This window comes from Poecilia reticulata, linkage group LG16, assembly GCF_000633615.1.
Source record: "Poecilia reticulata strain Guanapo linkage group LG16, Guppy_female_1.0+MT, whole genome shotgun sequence".
Lineage (NCBI taxonomy): Eukaryota > Metazoa > Chordata > Actinopteri > Cyprinodontiformes > Poeciliidae > Poecilia > Poecilia reticulata.
In genome coordinates, this window is record NC_024346.1 from 20,977,040 (window position 1) to 20,992,002 (window position 14,963).

A 14,963-nucleotide genomic window follows, 5' to 3' on the forward strand; every position below is an offset into this window, starting at 1 on the left:
TAATTCACACTAATAATGCCTGTGTTGGTTTGGCAGGACAGAACTGGGCAGAAATGGATCTTGATCTACTATGACTTGGGGTAAGCGGCAGAGATAATGTTTTACTGATCTTTTGGGTTTCTAAAAATTGTGATTCTGTGAAAAACATCATTACACTTTGGCAAGAGCACAAAGTTATCTGAAACAGTAACAATGCAATCTGTCAGATTAAATTAAGATAAGAAAATCATGTAAGATTTTCACTACTGTAAAAGTTGAAATAATCTACAGTTTTCTGGCCAATCGCCGATTACGGTGTTTAAAAAGTTTGACCTGCCGATTCCGATTTTAGCTGATGCCACCTTCTTTTTACTTAAATGTTGCTAAATATAGCAAGAAGGTTGCTGCGTTGGCAACACTGGGGTGACCATTGTTTACTGCAAACGGGCAGATATGACCTGGTGGGCCGGTCTATTACTCAAACCTCTCTCTCCCGGGAGAACAGAAGAGACCAGCGGCTGATTTTTAGACCTTTTCTGAGGTACAAAAGCTTGGGGGAAAAAATTCGGCTTCACATATCGGCCGATCACCGATCTCCCAAATTTAAGGAAATCGGCACTGATAAATTGGTGCACCCATAGAAAAAGTGGGGCCTTTTACAAACTTGGTTGTGTAGTTGGAGCGCCGATTTAAACTACAGAGTCAAAATGATCTGCCTGTGTCTGTGCAGTCTCTCTCCCTCTCTTTGATGTTTAAGTTTCACAACTGGTCTATAAAGTGTTCATTCATTCATTGACACCTTTGGTAAAGGTGGTAAAAAAGCCTTTGGAACAGCTCATCTTTAATTGCAACACCATAACCTGACATGCCGCATTTTTAATCAAAACTATAACGACCCCTCTTTTCAGCTCAGCCCACTGCTTTTCTACAATATGTAGGATCAAAATCACACTGAGCAAGAAAAGTGAATTTTGTGTATTTGGTGAATCATTGATCTGGCTGTATGCTTTAAATCATTATCTTGTTGAAAAAACCCAATAGCAACCCATTTTCAGTTTTCTGGCACAGACCACCAGATACATAATTTGAAATGTTTTGGTATTTACAACATTTTGTGATGCTGCTGTTCGCACAGCAACTGACAGATAAACATTTTCACAGCCTCATACGTCCTTCATCCAACAGTAGATATAAATCCATCCTTTGTGCCAAGCCAAACCCACCTGCAGTTTTTGAAAAAGAAAAGAGACCTAGTCACATCTGACCAAAACCATCGGTTCTAGTTAAAGTTCCAGAGAATTAAGGAAACTCAACATATTCAGATTAGTGACAGCAGTAAAGAAAAGTTGTTTTCTTGCTTTCTGGCAGCTGGACTGTAGTCATATTATGGGTACCTGTGGAAACCAGGGCTGTTGTGTCCTATTAATATCAAAGAAGTCAGAAGAACATTAATCTGAATTTCCTCGAGATTAACCTAAAAAAACCTGACTTTTTTGTTTGAGAAAGTATTTTAGTTAAATTGAATAAATACTTGTGATTTTTAAAAGTATTTTATGGAATCCAAGACACTCAAATTTAAGGTGGATACTACCTATAAAAGAGGATTTTTTATGAAGACTTTCTGCACTTCCAGAAACACTGGTTATTCTACAGTAAGCTACACAGACATGTGTTTGATACACAAAGATACACAGCAGGAACGCACAGAGCAATGGCAGCACACACACACACACAGTGCCCAAGGGACAGGTACTTTCCTCTACCATCTATCAGATGCGTTCCCTTGATCTCTTTCCTCATGTGATACAATCTGCCTCTCTTACACTGTGCTTCTTGCTCAGGAAGCAGTGAGAAAATATCACTCATTTTTCGGCACAGAATATCACAGACCTCGTCATGCTGACGTCAAAAAGTCAGTTTGTACCTGATACAATGCAAGCTCAGCAAAATTCTCACATCTAATGCCTAATGGGCTCAGATCTGCCACATTTCTATATGCAAATTGTCTATCTGTAGAAAATTGCATTCACCTAAAAACACAGTCTCTGACTTATCTAAACACGAACCCTCTCGGTACTTTCCCTATTAAATCACACTTCAGCTTTTTGCCTTCCCACTTTCTTCTCCTTCAGTCACCCTCTCGCTTCCTCCTATCCTTCCTCTTTAATATCTGAAATACTTCCCATATGGGACCAGCTTCTCCCTGTTCACTGTAACCAATGGGTCCCCATGGTCAGGATCATCACCTTGTTTGCATGTGAGTGGGGCATTTTGTCTTCCCTGAAACAGGAACAAAATGCTCAGAGACAGAGTGCAGGTCTGTTTGTTAGTAGTTATCAAGGGAGTTTACATAAGGCAGCTCATGTCATGAAGGATGTGACCACTTTCGAGAGTTAAGTGGTGCGATCACAGAGAGGAAAGGTGAAGATGTTTGTATCATCTGACAAAATGTATTCCACAAAAACACGTGTTTTTACGTTCGACGCATTAAGAGAAAACAGAATCAGCTGAAACTTGTATTTGCAGGCAGATCTTCCAGATATGAAATATCTGATAAACATGATGACCTCTGACATAAACAGCTACACGAGATCTGTGTCTATAAAAATCTCCAGTTGTTCATTTCAACAAAAGGCAATCAATTAGTGGGCTCTCTAACGCGGAATAAAAATTAAGCCACTATTGTGGGAAAAAGTTGAACTTTATCCCTTAGTTTCATACTTTCATGCACACCATGGGAAATGTGGTGAATAATTTAACTGCTGAGTAAAGCTGCTAACAAGAAAAAAAAAAATCAAATCGCAGGATCTACTGAAGCACTGACTAACAATCAAGTCCAACCTAAAAGTTGCAAATTGTGTGTTCACACATGTGGGCTTGCAAAAATGTAATGTATTCTTTTGAGGAGTGACAATGAACAGGAGCGTCTCAATAAATTATAGTATAATTTAAATGTTAATTTATTTCACAACTTCACTTCAAAAAGTGAAACTCATATAATATAGGTTCATTCTAACCACCGTTGCTGAGAATTATACCTCACGGCTAATGAAAAATTAACTTTTTTCCATACTCAGTATAGCATATTGTTGAAACAAAAGTTTATTTTTTTTAAAAACAAACGTGGGCCGGCCGAAAAGAATGTTTGCGCCGCACCATAGATGAATTCACTCCTTGGTTTCCCTTTGCATAAATTACAACATCATTGAAACTGGCATGGAGGTGATCGGTCTGCGGCTCTGCTGAGGTGTTCAATGTCTGTTTGCTCAAATATCGGCCTTAAGCCCCTCTTGCCAATACTCCATAGATTCTCCACAGGGTTTAGATCAGGTGGTCAATAAAGCTCTGTGATACCGTATCCACTGGAGCAGATATCGGTACTTTTGGCAGTGTGGCCAGGTGTCAAGTCCTGCTGGAAAATGAAATCAGCATTTACATAAAGTTTGTCAGTAGACGGAAGCAAAAAGTGATCTACAGTAAAGTAAGCTCTTGCTGTCCTGACTTCATATGATAAAACTTAGTGCACCAAAGCCAACAGATGACAGTGCTCCCCAAATCATCACTGATTGTGGGAATTTAACGTTGGACCTAAAGCAACATGGATTCGATTTCATCTCCGACTGTTTCTTCTAACTGGATTTGATGAATACATGCGACAACGCTTATTTTAATTTAAAAACGAGAAGGCTTTAGACCACATTTTTTCCTCCACAGCAAAATAAATAATTAAACAAATCCAACAGTTGTATCTGGTTCAGGAGTGGCTTAACACAAGCAAAGCAACAGTAACATTCCAGTTACGGTGTGTTGGATCTTGAAGGACCGACTTCAAGTGATTCTGTGATTTGTGATTCTGTCCAAAATTTTTCAAAGGCTGCGGCCGTCACAGTTGGTTTTGCCAAACTTTTTTTTTCTTCCACTCAATGTTCTCTTTGCAGTACTCTGTGAGAAACCAGTTTCCATACCCATGGCCTTTTGTGGCTTTCAGTCCTTGAGGAGATTGTTAATAACGCTCTACTGTCAATTCATCATTATTTCCCGTGATTGTGTAGAAAGTTACATTTGTGTCAAAAATCTTTCAATTTCATGAAACACTAAATTCGTAGTTTTTATTAGCTGAAACAATTGAAATACATCAATCCGTGTACCAAGTCTGTGGGAGTTTTGCGTTTTGAATTGATTCACTGATGCAAATTAACTTTTCAGTGATATTCTAAATTATTAAGATCCACATGTAAGACGCGAGCAACTTGTAATCTTCGCTCGGCCCCTCAGGACCAGCGATCCTCTCTCTTACCTTCCAGTGTCACCTCCTTTCCTGCTCGTTTCAGCGCCTGCACAGCCTCGTCGTGCGTTGCGTCCCGCAGGTTCATTCCGTTCACGGAGAGGATGGCGTCTCCTACATACAGGGACTGGGTCTGGTCCGCTGCAAGCCCCTTGAATATCTTGCTGATGAGTATGGGCATTTTGTTCTCCTTCCCTCCCTTAATGCTTATCCCGAGTCCTCCGATTTCCTGCTTGATCACCTTGACGCACCGCTTTCTGTTGGCGATCGCTTCGGGCACTCGCTCCGGGAGGTCCGTGAATGCGGTGCGCACGGCTTGGGGGCCGTTGTTGGAGTTGGCGTTGCTGTTGTCCAGGTAAGACCCGTTGGTAACCCCGTTGGAGCTGACGCCGTCGTTGACGCCGCAGTCCTCGCAGCTCAACGTGAGCGCCTCCTCGCTCAAGTTGGCCAAAACTTTGTGCCAGTTCTCCCGCACCAAAACCTCCACGAATCCACTTTTATGTGCCCTGGAGCCACTCGAGACTCCTGCTCCCGCTGCTACCACCGCCATCTTTGGAGCATTTCTGTGAGAAAAAAAAAAAAAATTAAAAAAAGGAAGAAAAAAAAATCACATGTGAATAAGTTCCCAGCGCGTCCTCTCACACTCCCTCATTCAACTGTCTCACACATAGAAAGTCGAGTTCAGGCTGGACTTTGGTCCCTGTGAAGTTTTCCGCGGGACTTGACGCGCGCACGCCGCGCATCCAGCCAGAGCCCCACTCCGCTCGGGCTGCCCTCCGCTCCGCCTGCCCGGAGATCCTAAAGCTGCAGGGTGGAGTTTCTCCGGCGCTCCGCTGTCAAACGCATTTCTAAACATAAAAACGGATCGCGCTGAACCCAATTACCAAGCAGTTCAAGTGTAAGTGCAAAGAATGTGTCAGCGTCATACTGAAAAGCAAATGGTGATAGACTACAACCGTAACACAATAAACTAATTGAATCAAAATCAAATATGTTTGGACGTTTTGTGCGTAATTTGGGCACATTAAACTCAAGTACGAAAATAATATATTTTTTAGCTTTATTATTTAAAACAACAACAACAACCTTTTTCTCTACTATCCAACTTTTGAGTGAGACACATAAAAAAAATCGCTCATCCGTGTACATTAATGCGCAAAAAATGAAGGGGGGGAAAAAGAAAAGAAAACAGAGTGGAACAGATTTAGATTTTCACGAGTGAAAACAGACAAAAATGTGTGCTACATTTAATCAAGCAGTTCAAATGTGTAAAAGGTGTCAGTTTCTTAATATTTATAACAAAGGATCGATTCCCCTATCAATAAGTGATATAATATTTGTGGTCCTTGAGGCTGCAGAAAGCATGTGAATCTTGTTGGTTTAAGGTCTTATTATTTACAAAAAGGCTTAGAGCAAAAAGGCCCAGAGAGAACCAGGATGCAAACAAATACAGCGAGAGTCTGGTCAGTTTTACAGAGAGAAAAACGGAGGTGCTTCCTCTATAATTGCTGCAGTCACTTCCTTATGAATACTTTGGTGACGAAATATTAAATTTTACTTAATTTTCAAACTCAAAGTGGCAACTAGAAGCTTGCATCTATCTTTGGAAAGTCTTTTTTAAAGTAGTCGATGAAAAGTTTGCGTTGTCACACAAATGTTAAAACGATGTGACAGCGACATCTACTGGCGAATCTACAATTATAGCCTTTGGCGATTAATATACTGTATGTGCAGTGACACACGTTGCAACCACAAACTTAATTTACACGCGAAGAATAATGAAGGAGATGAAGCAAAAAATTATGTGTAGTTTTCAAATGTTGTTAATAAACAATCTAAGGCATTAGTATTCAACAGTCCTTAATAATATCTCCTAATCTCAAGCTCCGTCAGAGTTGTTCTGTGTTTTTGCGAAATCCATCTTCTCACTCTGGCTGCCTTCCCCGTTCAACCTAAAGTAACACGGATCCACAGCATGATGCTGCTGACACCATGCTTCTCCTTGAGAATGTTGTGTTGAAGAGAGAGTACTACTGTTTTTCTGCCCCACCTATTGTTTGGAACGTAGATTGAATAAAGGTCAAAATTTTTGCCCAATCTGAACAGAGCACCTTTTTGCACAGGTTTCCTGTGCCCCTTACATTTCTTGTGACAAATTTTAATTAAGATGTCAACTAATTTTCTTTTAACTGTAGCTTTCTTCTTGAAGCCCTTACGGAAAGATGACATTTGCATCATATGATTTGTATACAACTTCAAATATGCTTACAATAAGAAAAATAATAAATGGAAGTACATGGAAAGAAGGGATACCACATTCATTTTATTTTTTTTTTTAGATTTAAGCAATTTTACATCCCCTTTCTGAGACCTAGATTGGTTCATTAAATCTGAACTGTGCCAAAGTATGAATTAATTAAGATAGAAAATAATATTACAAACCTTTTTGGTTTAATGAGGTTTGCAAGAGCTGTAGTTGATTTTGTTTTACTTTCAAGTGGAAATGAGCAATCAGATAATTGCAAATTCTTTGCTGTGGTAATTACCTAAAAAACAACAACAAAGAAATAAAGTGGAGTCGTATAAAAGGTGAGTGTAATTAAAAATTGGCAATGAAAGTTGCTTTAATCTTTAGCGAGCGCAGCATTTGGAGCTCAGTGTTTGTTTTTGTAGCAGCAGGAAGCAGGTGCAGAGATGAGGCGTGGTCGTACAAAAACACATGGAGGCAGGATTTCTGGTTGGGAAAACTGGTTTACTGGGACGATTAAAAGTGAGGAACACGTCTCAATAGAAATGAAACGTATGTGTGAGAAGGACGGCTTAAAGTTTCCTCTCTTGTTTTCAATTTCCTTTAGAGATTTGATAAAAAAATATTAAACATTTTGTTTCAACTTCCTCTATCCACATTATTTCCTCTTTCTCTCTTTGTCCTTCCCACAGCGACTCTTTTTTCATCCGTCTTCACTTATCTGTTGGTTTCTGATTCTTTCAGTTTTGACGAGATACATTTGTTTTAGTTTTATCAATAGAAAACAACAACAACATAGAGCATCTCAAGTAAAATTAATAGAAATATACCATTTTCTTTAAAACTGATTCAACTTTAATGATCACCACTTTATCTGCTACAAGTTTGTTCATATCCTGTTTTATTTCATGCTGTTGCTTGTTATACAGCTGTTACTAGTCCATTCTTACAGAGGATGAGTAAAGTGTGTCAACATGGGAGGAGCACATTTGCATCATTTACAGAAAAGGGAAACTAAAAGTGGCCAACATTCGTGCCACTGCTAAACACCAGTCAGTTCGTATTCAGAGACAGAGGATCTCAGCTTCACCTCATGAGAAGGTTAAGTTTGTCTTTTTTTTTTTTTTTTTGCATTCTTTGTTTATGATTTAGCCAGAGGTATGTCAAAAACAGCATTTAGTTGCATGCAATAAGCAAGTTAAATCCACAAGGTGATACTTCCATTGCAAACTAAAAAGTGTGTCACTTTGGGTTTGTTTACGTAATGTGTTTCCTGCATGGCGCACCTTTGTTTTTAACACAGTTTGAGGGCATGTCGAGCAAATTAAAGTGAAATCTATCGAGATGTGTTGTTGCAAACATCCACTTTAGTTTGGAAAAGATTTTTCAGTGTATTTGCATGTTAGTGAAGCAGAACTCTGGAGAAATTGGGTCACTTTTATTGAGAACTGGTGCTGCACAGAATCATGAAGTAGAGTGGTGTTGATCTACTATTTGTTATTGTACTTATCCGAAGATAATCTAAAGCACATTGCTACTTCCGTGAACTGCATTCCTCCAAGTTCTGCAGTTAATCCGTCCTACTTTTGGGTTTCCGTCAACACCAAATACCTCTTCTCGCCAGTAGGTGGCAGCAAGAGGTCACCATTAGCATGTCTATTACAGATATGTTTGAACTATTACTATTAGAAGAATTGAATGATCAAATCATGTTCTCTGTGCAGTTCTTTTTTAATATACATTTTTTTTAGTTTAAAAAGAAATGTTATCTGACCATCTCATAAATATTTATAGATGTAATTTTAAAGACTTTTTTTTCATTTAAGCTGTGTAAAATGGACCTCAATAAAACAGATGCTTCTTATTGCATATGTATCGCAAGGCATGCAAGGCCTTGCAAAAATATTCATACCACATGAGCTTTATCCCATTTTTCATGCAGTCAGAAACTTCAATGCACTTTATTTTGGAATTACACGAATGACCAAACAAAAAGATGTGCACAATTCTGAAGTTAAATGGAAGTGATGGTTTTTATTGTCCCACGTTGTGATGATGCCACCACCTTGATTTTTGATGAGGGTGGGGAGTTTTTCACACATGCAGCCTAACCTTTCAGTGTTTGTCTCCTACTAATAAGAGCACCTTCTTCTGTATTTTTACTCCGCCCCCCACATGGCTTGTGGCAAATTGCTAACTGCACTTCCTTTTGCCACTTTTCTATAAAGACTGGTGGATTGCGCTTGTCCTGCTAAGAGATTTTTTCACTTAAGTTGAGGAACTCTGCAGCTCCATCAGTCTAAAACCTGTTTTAAATGTCTTCAAAAGCATTTTTTTCAGTAGTGTTTCTAACAGACCTTTGAAGCAACAGAACAAATGTAACTATGCAATGATAAAATTAAAAAAAAGAACAGTTGGATATATATTACACAAAAAAGGGACTTTTAGACACAAATGGTTTTAATTAGGGGTTTCAAGGTAGAGCTGGCTGAACTTTTCTGATTTTTATTAGTAAAGCAATTTCAAAACCATGTACCATTTTCCTCTCACTTCTAAAACATCTGCTACATTGTGTCGATCTACTACAAAATAATATAACAATAACAAAATAATAGTACTAAAATCCCATAAAAAATGCGTTATCGTTTGTGGCCATAACATAACACAATTTGAAAAGGTCAAAGGTATCTTTTATGACAAGTTGTAGTTTAAGTGATCATCAATGTTCCCTTGGTGGTCTAAACTGTAAAAAATCTGTCCTTTAGATATGGCCACATCCAGTGACTTCCTGTCTGAGGACCAGTTCCAGTGCTCCATCTGTCTGGACATTTTCACTGATCCTGTATCTACGCCGTGTGGACACACCTTCTGCAAGGCCTGTCTGACCAGACACTGGGCTGGCAAGCGGGAATGCCAGTGTCCTCTGTGCAACAACAAGTTCGACAAAGACCTCAAACTGTCTGTCAACACCACATTCAGGGAGGTTGTGGACAACTTCAAGAAACATCATCCAACAGCCGACGCTACTTCCTTGTTAAAACCCTGGGAGGTGTCATGTGACGTTTGCCCGGCGAACAAGCTCAGAGCCTCAAGAACCTGCTTGGTGTGCTTAGCCTCTTTTTGTGAAACACATTTAGAGCCTCACCTGAGAGTGGCTGCCCTACGAAGACACAAACTCTCAAATCCTGTTACCGACCTGGAGGAGAAAATATGCAGGGAACACAACCGGATTGTGGAGTTCTTCTGCTTGAATGATCAGATGCGTCTCTGTGCCTTGTGCACAGAACATAACGATCATGACACAGTCAGTTTGAATGAGGCATATATAGACCAAAGATCTCACATCTGGAGGAGGAAAGAGAATATTGGACAAACAAAAAACAGAAGGAATGGAAAGGCACAAAGTAAAAAGAAAGGCAAAAGTGGGCGAGCAGAGAATGTGAAGGCTAATCGAACGACAGATGGTCATTGTTTACCATACCGCAGAAATATCCCGAGCCACTTTAATCCATTTAACTCTCAAAATAAAGATTTCTCCATGGTAAAAGAGATGCATGGGTTTGAAGTCAGTGGGATGGCTGGGTGGGATCTAGTAGCAATTAGAGAGTCAGATTTTGTAAGGATGCAGTTTTTACCGAACTGGGATTGTCATTGCATATTGAAATTTAAAATTCAGAGGAACACTCAAAGACTGATGTTGTTGATAGATTACAGCAATGGACTGGTGCTCTTATTTGATCCAGACAATAAAATCTTGCTTCATCAATTTACCGGCTATGAAATCCAGGAAAGCGTCTTCCCGTTCTTCATCCGCAGCCGATCTGACTTTGTAACATCATTGCAAAGTTTAAGAAGAAGAGTTGAGAACATTTCAAGTCATTTAGAGATTTCAGACTGGTGTCTTTGTTTTTTTATTATAACACTGGTATCTATTTGGATTTTACATTCCCTTCTAATAGGGCCAGATTAAAACAGATGTTCTCTGTCATCAGGTTATTTACTTAAGCCACCAATAAGAAACAAACCATATGTTAGATTTACATTCTTAACGTGGTTACCTTTTTAATATCTTTTGTTTTGGTTGAATTTTTGACTGCTTTTAAATTTCTAATTTTTTGTACTTCTGAGAGCTGATGTTTGATATTGATTGCATAATCAATGGAAAGTAATAATAATCCAACTTTCCAACATACACAGATACAGTCAATAAATTCGAATATGTCTTCCTTTTTGACTTGTTTTGTCAGATTACATTTTGGGGAACGACAACCTTTTTTTATAAGCCCACATTCCCACATCCGACATGTTTTGACTGGGTCTGATGTTATATTCTGATCTTCAACATTTCAACATTAACTACAGGAGAAAACATTTAGATAATGGGGTCAAAATGTGACACAAACAACACAATCCAGATGTTTTTGCTGATGCCTTTATGGCCACAGTGTACCCATCTTCTGATAGATGGAAGATGATCCCAAAGCTCATCATCTCATGAATCAAGTTATTTAAGATGGCAGTGAACTCACTGTGCTCCAGTAGCCAGTCACCAGCTCTCATTCCAACAGAGAGGCTTTGGGATGTGGGAAAAACGAAGATTTGCATCATGGATCTGCATCTGACAAATTTACTGTCATGACAACATGGACCAAGGACTATTTCCAACATCTTATTGAATCTCTGCTGTGAATAATTAATTAACAAATTAATGACTGGAGTAATGACTTTGTGTTGAAGAAGTCCAGTATGAAACAATCAAAACTACTGCACCATAAAAAACAAAGAGGGAATACTGACCATCCTAGTCAAAGGTGCAGTATGTAAGTTCATAAAAATATATGTTTCTTACATATTTGTTGAAACTGTTACCATGATGACCAGTATGTTATGAGACAGATAATCTGTGAAAAAAAATCAATCTCCTCCGCCTCTTCTTGGACCTACTATTGTAATCTGAAGAAATCCACAGCTCTCGACAAAAACTGTCAGTCAGAACCAGGAGGAGGGTCTTAACATTGTCAATCAACCTCATGTACTCACTGCCAAATGTGCTAATGGTGGAGAAACAACTTACGTCACAGGAAAACCATTTCTCTGCCTGCATTTATGACAGGCTTTTCTAGCTGCAGCGTAGCAGAAAGCAAGGGGGTAAAGATCAGAGGGATAAGCAGAGAGAGCCGACTGACAGCAATAAAACCTTTCTTCTTGCTCTGATTGGTTGTTTCAAGATAGAACTGGAAGCACTGGGAAAAGGTAGAGGAGCTGGATTTTTTCATATCATACTGTGACGACATAGTGACGGTTTCTACAAATATGTAAAAAAGTCATTTTTTATAAAAGTTACATACTGCAGCTTTAAGGCTTGATCAAAACATAACTAAGGTTGTATTAGTTCAGCTGGGATTTTCTGTCTATTCTCTCATAGATTTGGTTTCATAATAGCAGTTCCATGATTGTCATGATCTATAGCATTTTTACTGAATACTCAAGGGTCACGCACGGTGAACAAACATATCCTATAGTTTTCTAAAAATAAAAACCCTGCAAAGGATCGAAATTTTGTCAGACTTTTTATGACCTAACAGTATAAAAAAAAAAAAAAAAAAAAAAAAAAAAAAAAAAAAAAAAAAAAAAAAAAAAAAAAAAAAAAAAAAAAGGAGAATCTAGGACAGGAAAAATTATATTTTTCCACATGTGAAACCATCCACCAATTATTTTCTAACTTACAGTTACTTTTCTCTGGTAATATTACATCATGTATTTTATAATTGTCATTGTTTTGCTTTATTTTGATTTATATTTGTTGATTTATTTAACATGATTAAATAAATAAATAAATAAATAAATAAATAAATAAATAAATAAATAAATATAGACTGTGTGCAGCACTTTCTTCAAATTGTTCTGTTTTACATAATTCTTCGAAACCAAACTTTATAATTTTCCTTTCTAAAGAAATTGAATCCTAGTGGAGAAACACGAAGTAAAGACACCGAAGTTGTGTCCTGTTATCTGGCCAATGAGCTGAAGGGAGTTTGTTCCTCTGTGAAAGAATTTTTATTACGTCTAAAGGTAAAAAAACTATAGTCACCCTGACAAATAACGTAGGTATGTTAAGATTGCTGTTTATGTTATTTTTGGACGTCAAAGCAGGGTAGGCATGTTTGATTTTGGGATAACAGACTAAGTTTCTCTTTCCCAGCTTTGTTTTGTGTTGAGTGAAACTACTTGCAATTATAAAGTTAGATCAAAGTACAGTAATATCAATATTGGTGAAATGGATTGGTGAAATAACTGGTTTTAGCAGTAAAGTTTGTTTTATTGATACAACAACAGCCTACAGGGCCAGCATCCCAAATGATTAAATTTAACAAAATATCAATAACAAAACATCTCTAACAATCAATAGTTTAGCTTTGAATTTATTCTAAATCCAGTTTTATTTTACTCATATCACAGCTCTTACTGATTTATTCTTACATAACACGAGTAAAACATGGCAGCATGGGAGGAGCAACTATACATTATTTACAGAGCAATGAAACTTAACATGGTTGACATTCTTACCATTTATAAACAGCGGTCAGTTTGGACTCAGCTACAGAAGATCACCACTTTACACCACGAGAAGGTTGAGTATAACTTTTCTTTTACTCAGTAAAATTTATTTATGATTCATTTAAATACTTGTCACTGAAAAAATCCTGTTATAACACTATATTTGTTAACGCCTTCATTTAACAGATCTATCTCTGTCTGAGTACCGTGGTAGGACATATTAGTCTTAAATTAGGTAACCCAATGTGAACCCTAAAAGAAGCCTACTATATTAGAAGGGCATACTGCAAGTTCAATGTGCCTTTTAAATTTGTTTTAATCGCTAAAAAAGCCAATTAGTATTTGTCTTCACAAAATGGCAGGATTTTTAATAAAATTAGGCTGTGCTCTGAAATTTATCTCAAAATATCAAAGGGTGCTGAAAGTGTATGTCACACATAAAACATAAATAAAACATTTGGAAGTTGGAGTTGTAACATGACATTTTTGTGAAATTCTTTATGTGGAAAAATTTCAAATGTTCTCTATGTTTACTCAGTGGTCTGAGCTGCAAAAATCTCTTTTAGATATGGCCACATCCAGTGACTTCCTGTCTGAGGACCAGTTCCAGTGCTCCATCTGTCTGGACATTTTCACTGATCCTGTATCTACGCCATGTGGACACACCTTCTGCAAGGCCTGTCTGACCAGACACTGGGCTGGCAAGCGGGAATGCCAGTGTCCTCTGTGCAACAACAAGTTCGACAAAGACCTCAAACTGTCTGTCAACACCACATTCAGGGAGGTTGTGGACAACTTCAAGAAACATCATCCAACAGCCGACGCTACTTCCTTGTTAAAACCCTGGGAGGTGTCATGTGACGTTTGCCCGGCGAACAAGCTCAGAGCCTCAAGAACCTGCTTGGTGTGCTTAGCCTCTTTTTGTGAAACACATTTAGAGCCTCACCTGAGAGTGGCTGCCCTACGAAGACACAAACTCTCAAATCCTGTTACCGACCTGGAGGAGAAAATATGCAGGGAACACAACCGGATTGTGGAGTTCTTCTGCTTGAATGATCAGATTCGTCTTTGTGCCTTGTGCACAGAACATAGCGATCATTACACAGTCAGTTTGAATGAGGCATATATGGACCAAAGATCTCACATCTGGAGGAGGAAAGAGAGTGTACAGAAAACTGAACAGCAAAAGAATAAAAGTGTGCAGGGTAAAAAGAAGGGCAAAGGGGTACGACAAGAGAATGTGAAGGCTCAAGCTACAGCACCACATCATTTTACTGGATGTAACTGCATGTTTCATAACCAAGGTATCATGAGAGGAAAAGCTTTTTATGACATTCAAGTCAATAGGCAAGATGAATGTGATTTAGCAGCAGTTAGAGAGTCAGTTTTAAAGACAATGCCATTCCCACCAAGCTGGGATGGGTGCTGCTTTGCAAGGTTTAGGGTTAGGAGGAACACTAAGAGAATATTGGTGCTTATAGATTATGACTACGGGCTTGTACTTTTCCTTGATCCAGATAATGACATCCTGATGCACAAACTTACAGGCGGTCAATTCAATGAGCAAATCTTACTGTGCTTTGTTCCCAGGCAATATGAGCCTTTTAACTACGTGCAGAGAGATTCACAAAAGTTCTACTTGGGGCTTGGTGTGTTTGTGGTATTTTGTCTACTGTTCTACATCAGTATGTCAAGATAAACCAAATTTAGACAGGAATTTATGGAGACCCGATGACGCAGTTTGTCATCAAATCAATAAACTGATTCATAAATCAAAAATACAATATACATATTTAAGGTTTGCATTCAATTTTTTTTTCATTTATTGTATTTCTGTTTATCTTTGGATTTCTGTGTAGAAGATGTAATATATACACATAGTTAAAATAAAAT

The 14,963-nt window shown here is 38.2% G+C and overlaps 3 protein-coding genes across 4 annotated transcripts in view; 2 read left to right on the forward strand and 1 right to left on the reverse strand.

Moving 5' to 3' along the window:
- sntb1 (syntrophin, basic 1) overlaps positions 1-5,135 on the reverse strand; it is a 40,214-nt gene extending 35,079 nt beyond the window's left edge. For both annotated transcript variants that reach the window (XM_008432223.2, XM_017309742.1), the window contains exons 1-2: positions 4,930-5,135; positions 4,277-4,827 (exon numbers count right to left, since the gene is read on the reverse strand). In XM_008432223.2, coding sequence (XP_008430445.2) covers positions 4,277-4,827; positions 4,930-5,120 — 742 coding nt within the window. In that variant the 5' untranslated portion in view covers positions 5,121-5,135. The remainder of the gene's footprint in view (positions 1-4,276; positions 4,828-4,929) is intronic.
- Positions 5,136-7,497: 2,362 nt separating this feature from the next.
- On the forward strand, positions 7,498-10,738 carry LOC103478397 (tripartite motif-containing protein 65-like). Its single transcript, XM_008432222.2, has 2 exons — positions 7,498-7,613; positions 9,278-10,738. Exon 2 carries the CDS (start codon positions 9,280-9,282, stop codon positions 10,480-10,482), a length of 1,203 nt encoding a protein of 400 aa, XP_008430444.1. The 5' UTR covers positions 7,498-7,613; positions 9,278-9,279; the 3' UTR covers positions 10,483-10,738.
- A 2,900-nt stretch (positions 10,739-13,638) lies between these two features.
- On the forward strand, positions 13,639-14,792 carry LOC103478702 (E3 ubiquitin/ISG15 ligase TRIM25-like). Its single transcript, XM_017309397.1, has one exon. The coding sequence runs from the start codon at positions 13,639-13,641 to the stop codon at positions 14,767-14,769; it is 1,131 nt and encodes a 376-aa protein (XP_017164886.1). The 3' UTR covers positions 14,770-14,792.
- The last annotated feature ends 171 nt before the right edge of the window (positions 14,793-14,963 follow it).

Bases quoted from the DNA above. Each gene is read 5' to 3' on its own strand.
- LOC103478397 (XM_008432222.2), top strand. From the start codon at position 9,280: ATGGCCACATCCAGTGACTTCCTGTCTGAGGACCAGTTCCAGTGCTCC.
- LOC103478702 (XM_017309397.1), top strand. From the start codon at position 13,639: ATGGCCACATCCAGTGACTTCCTGTCTGAGGACCAGTTCCAGTGCTCC.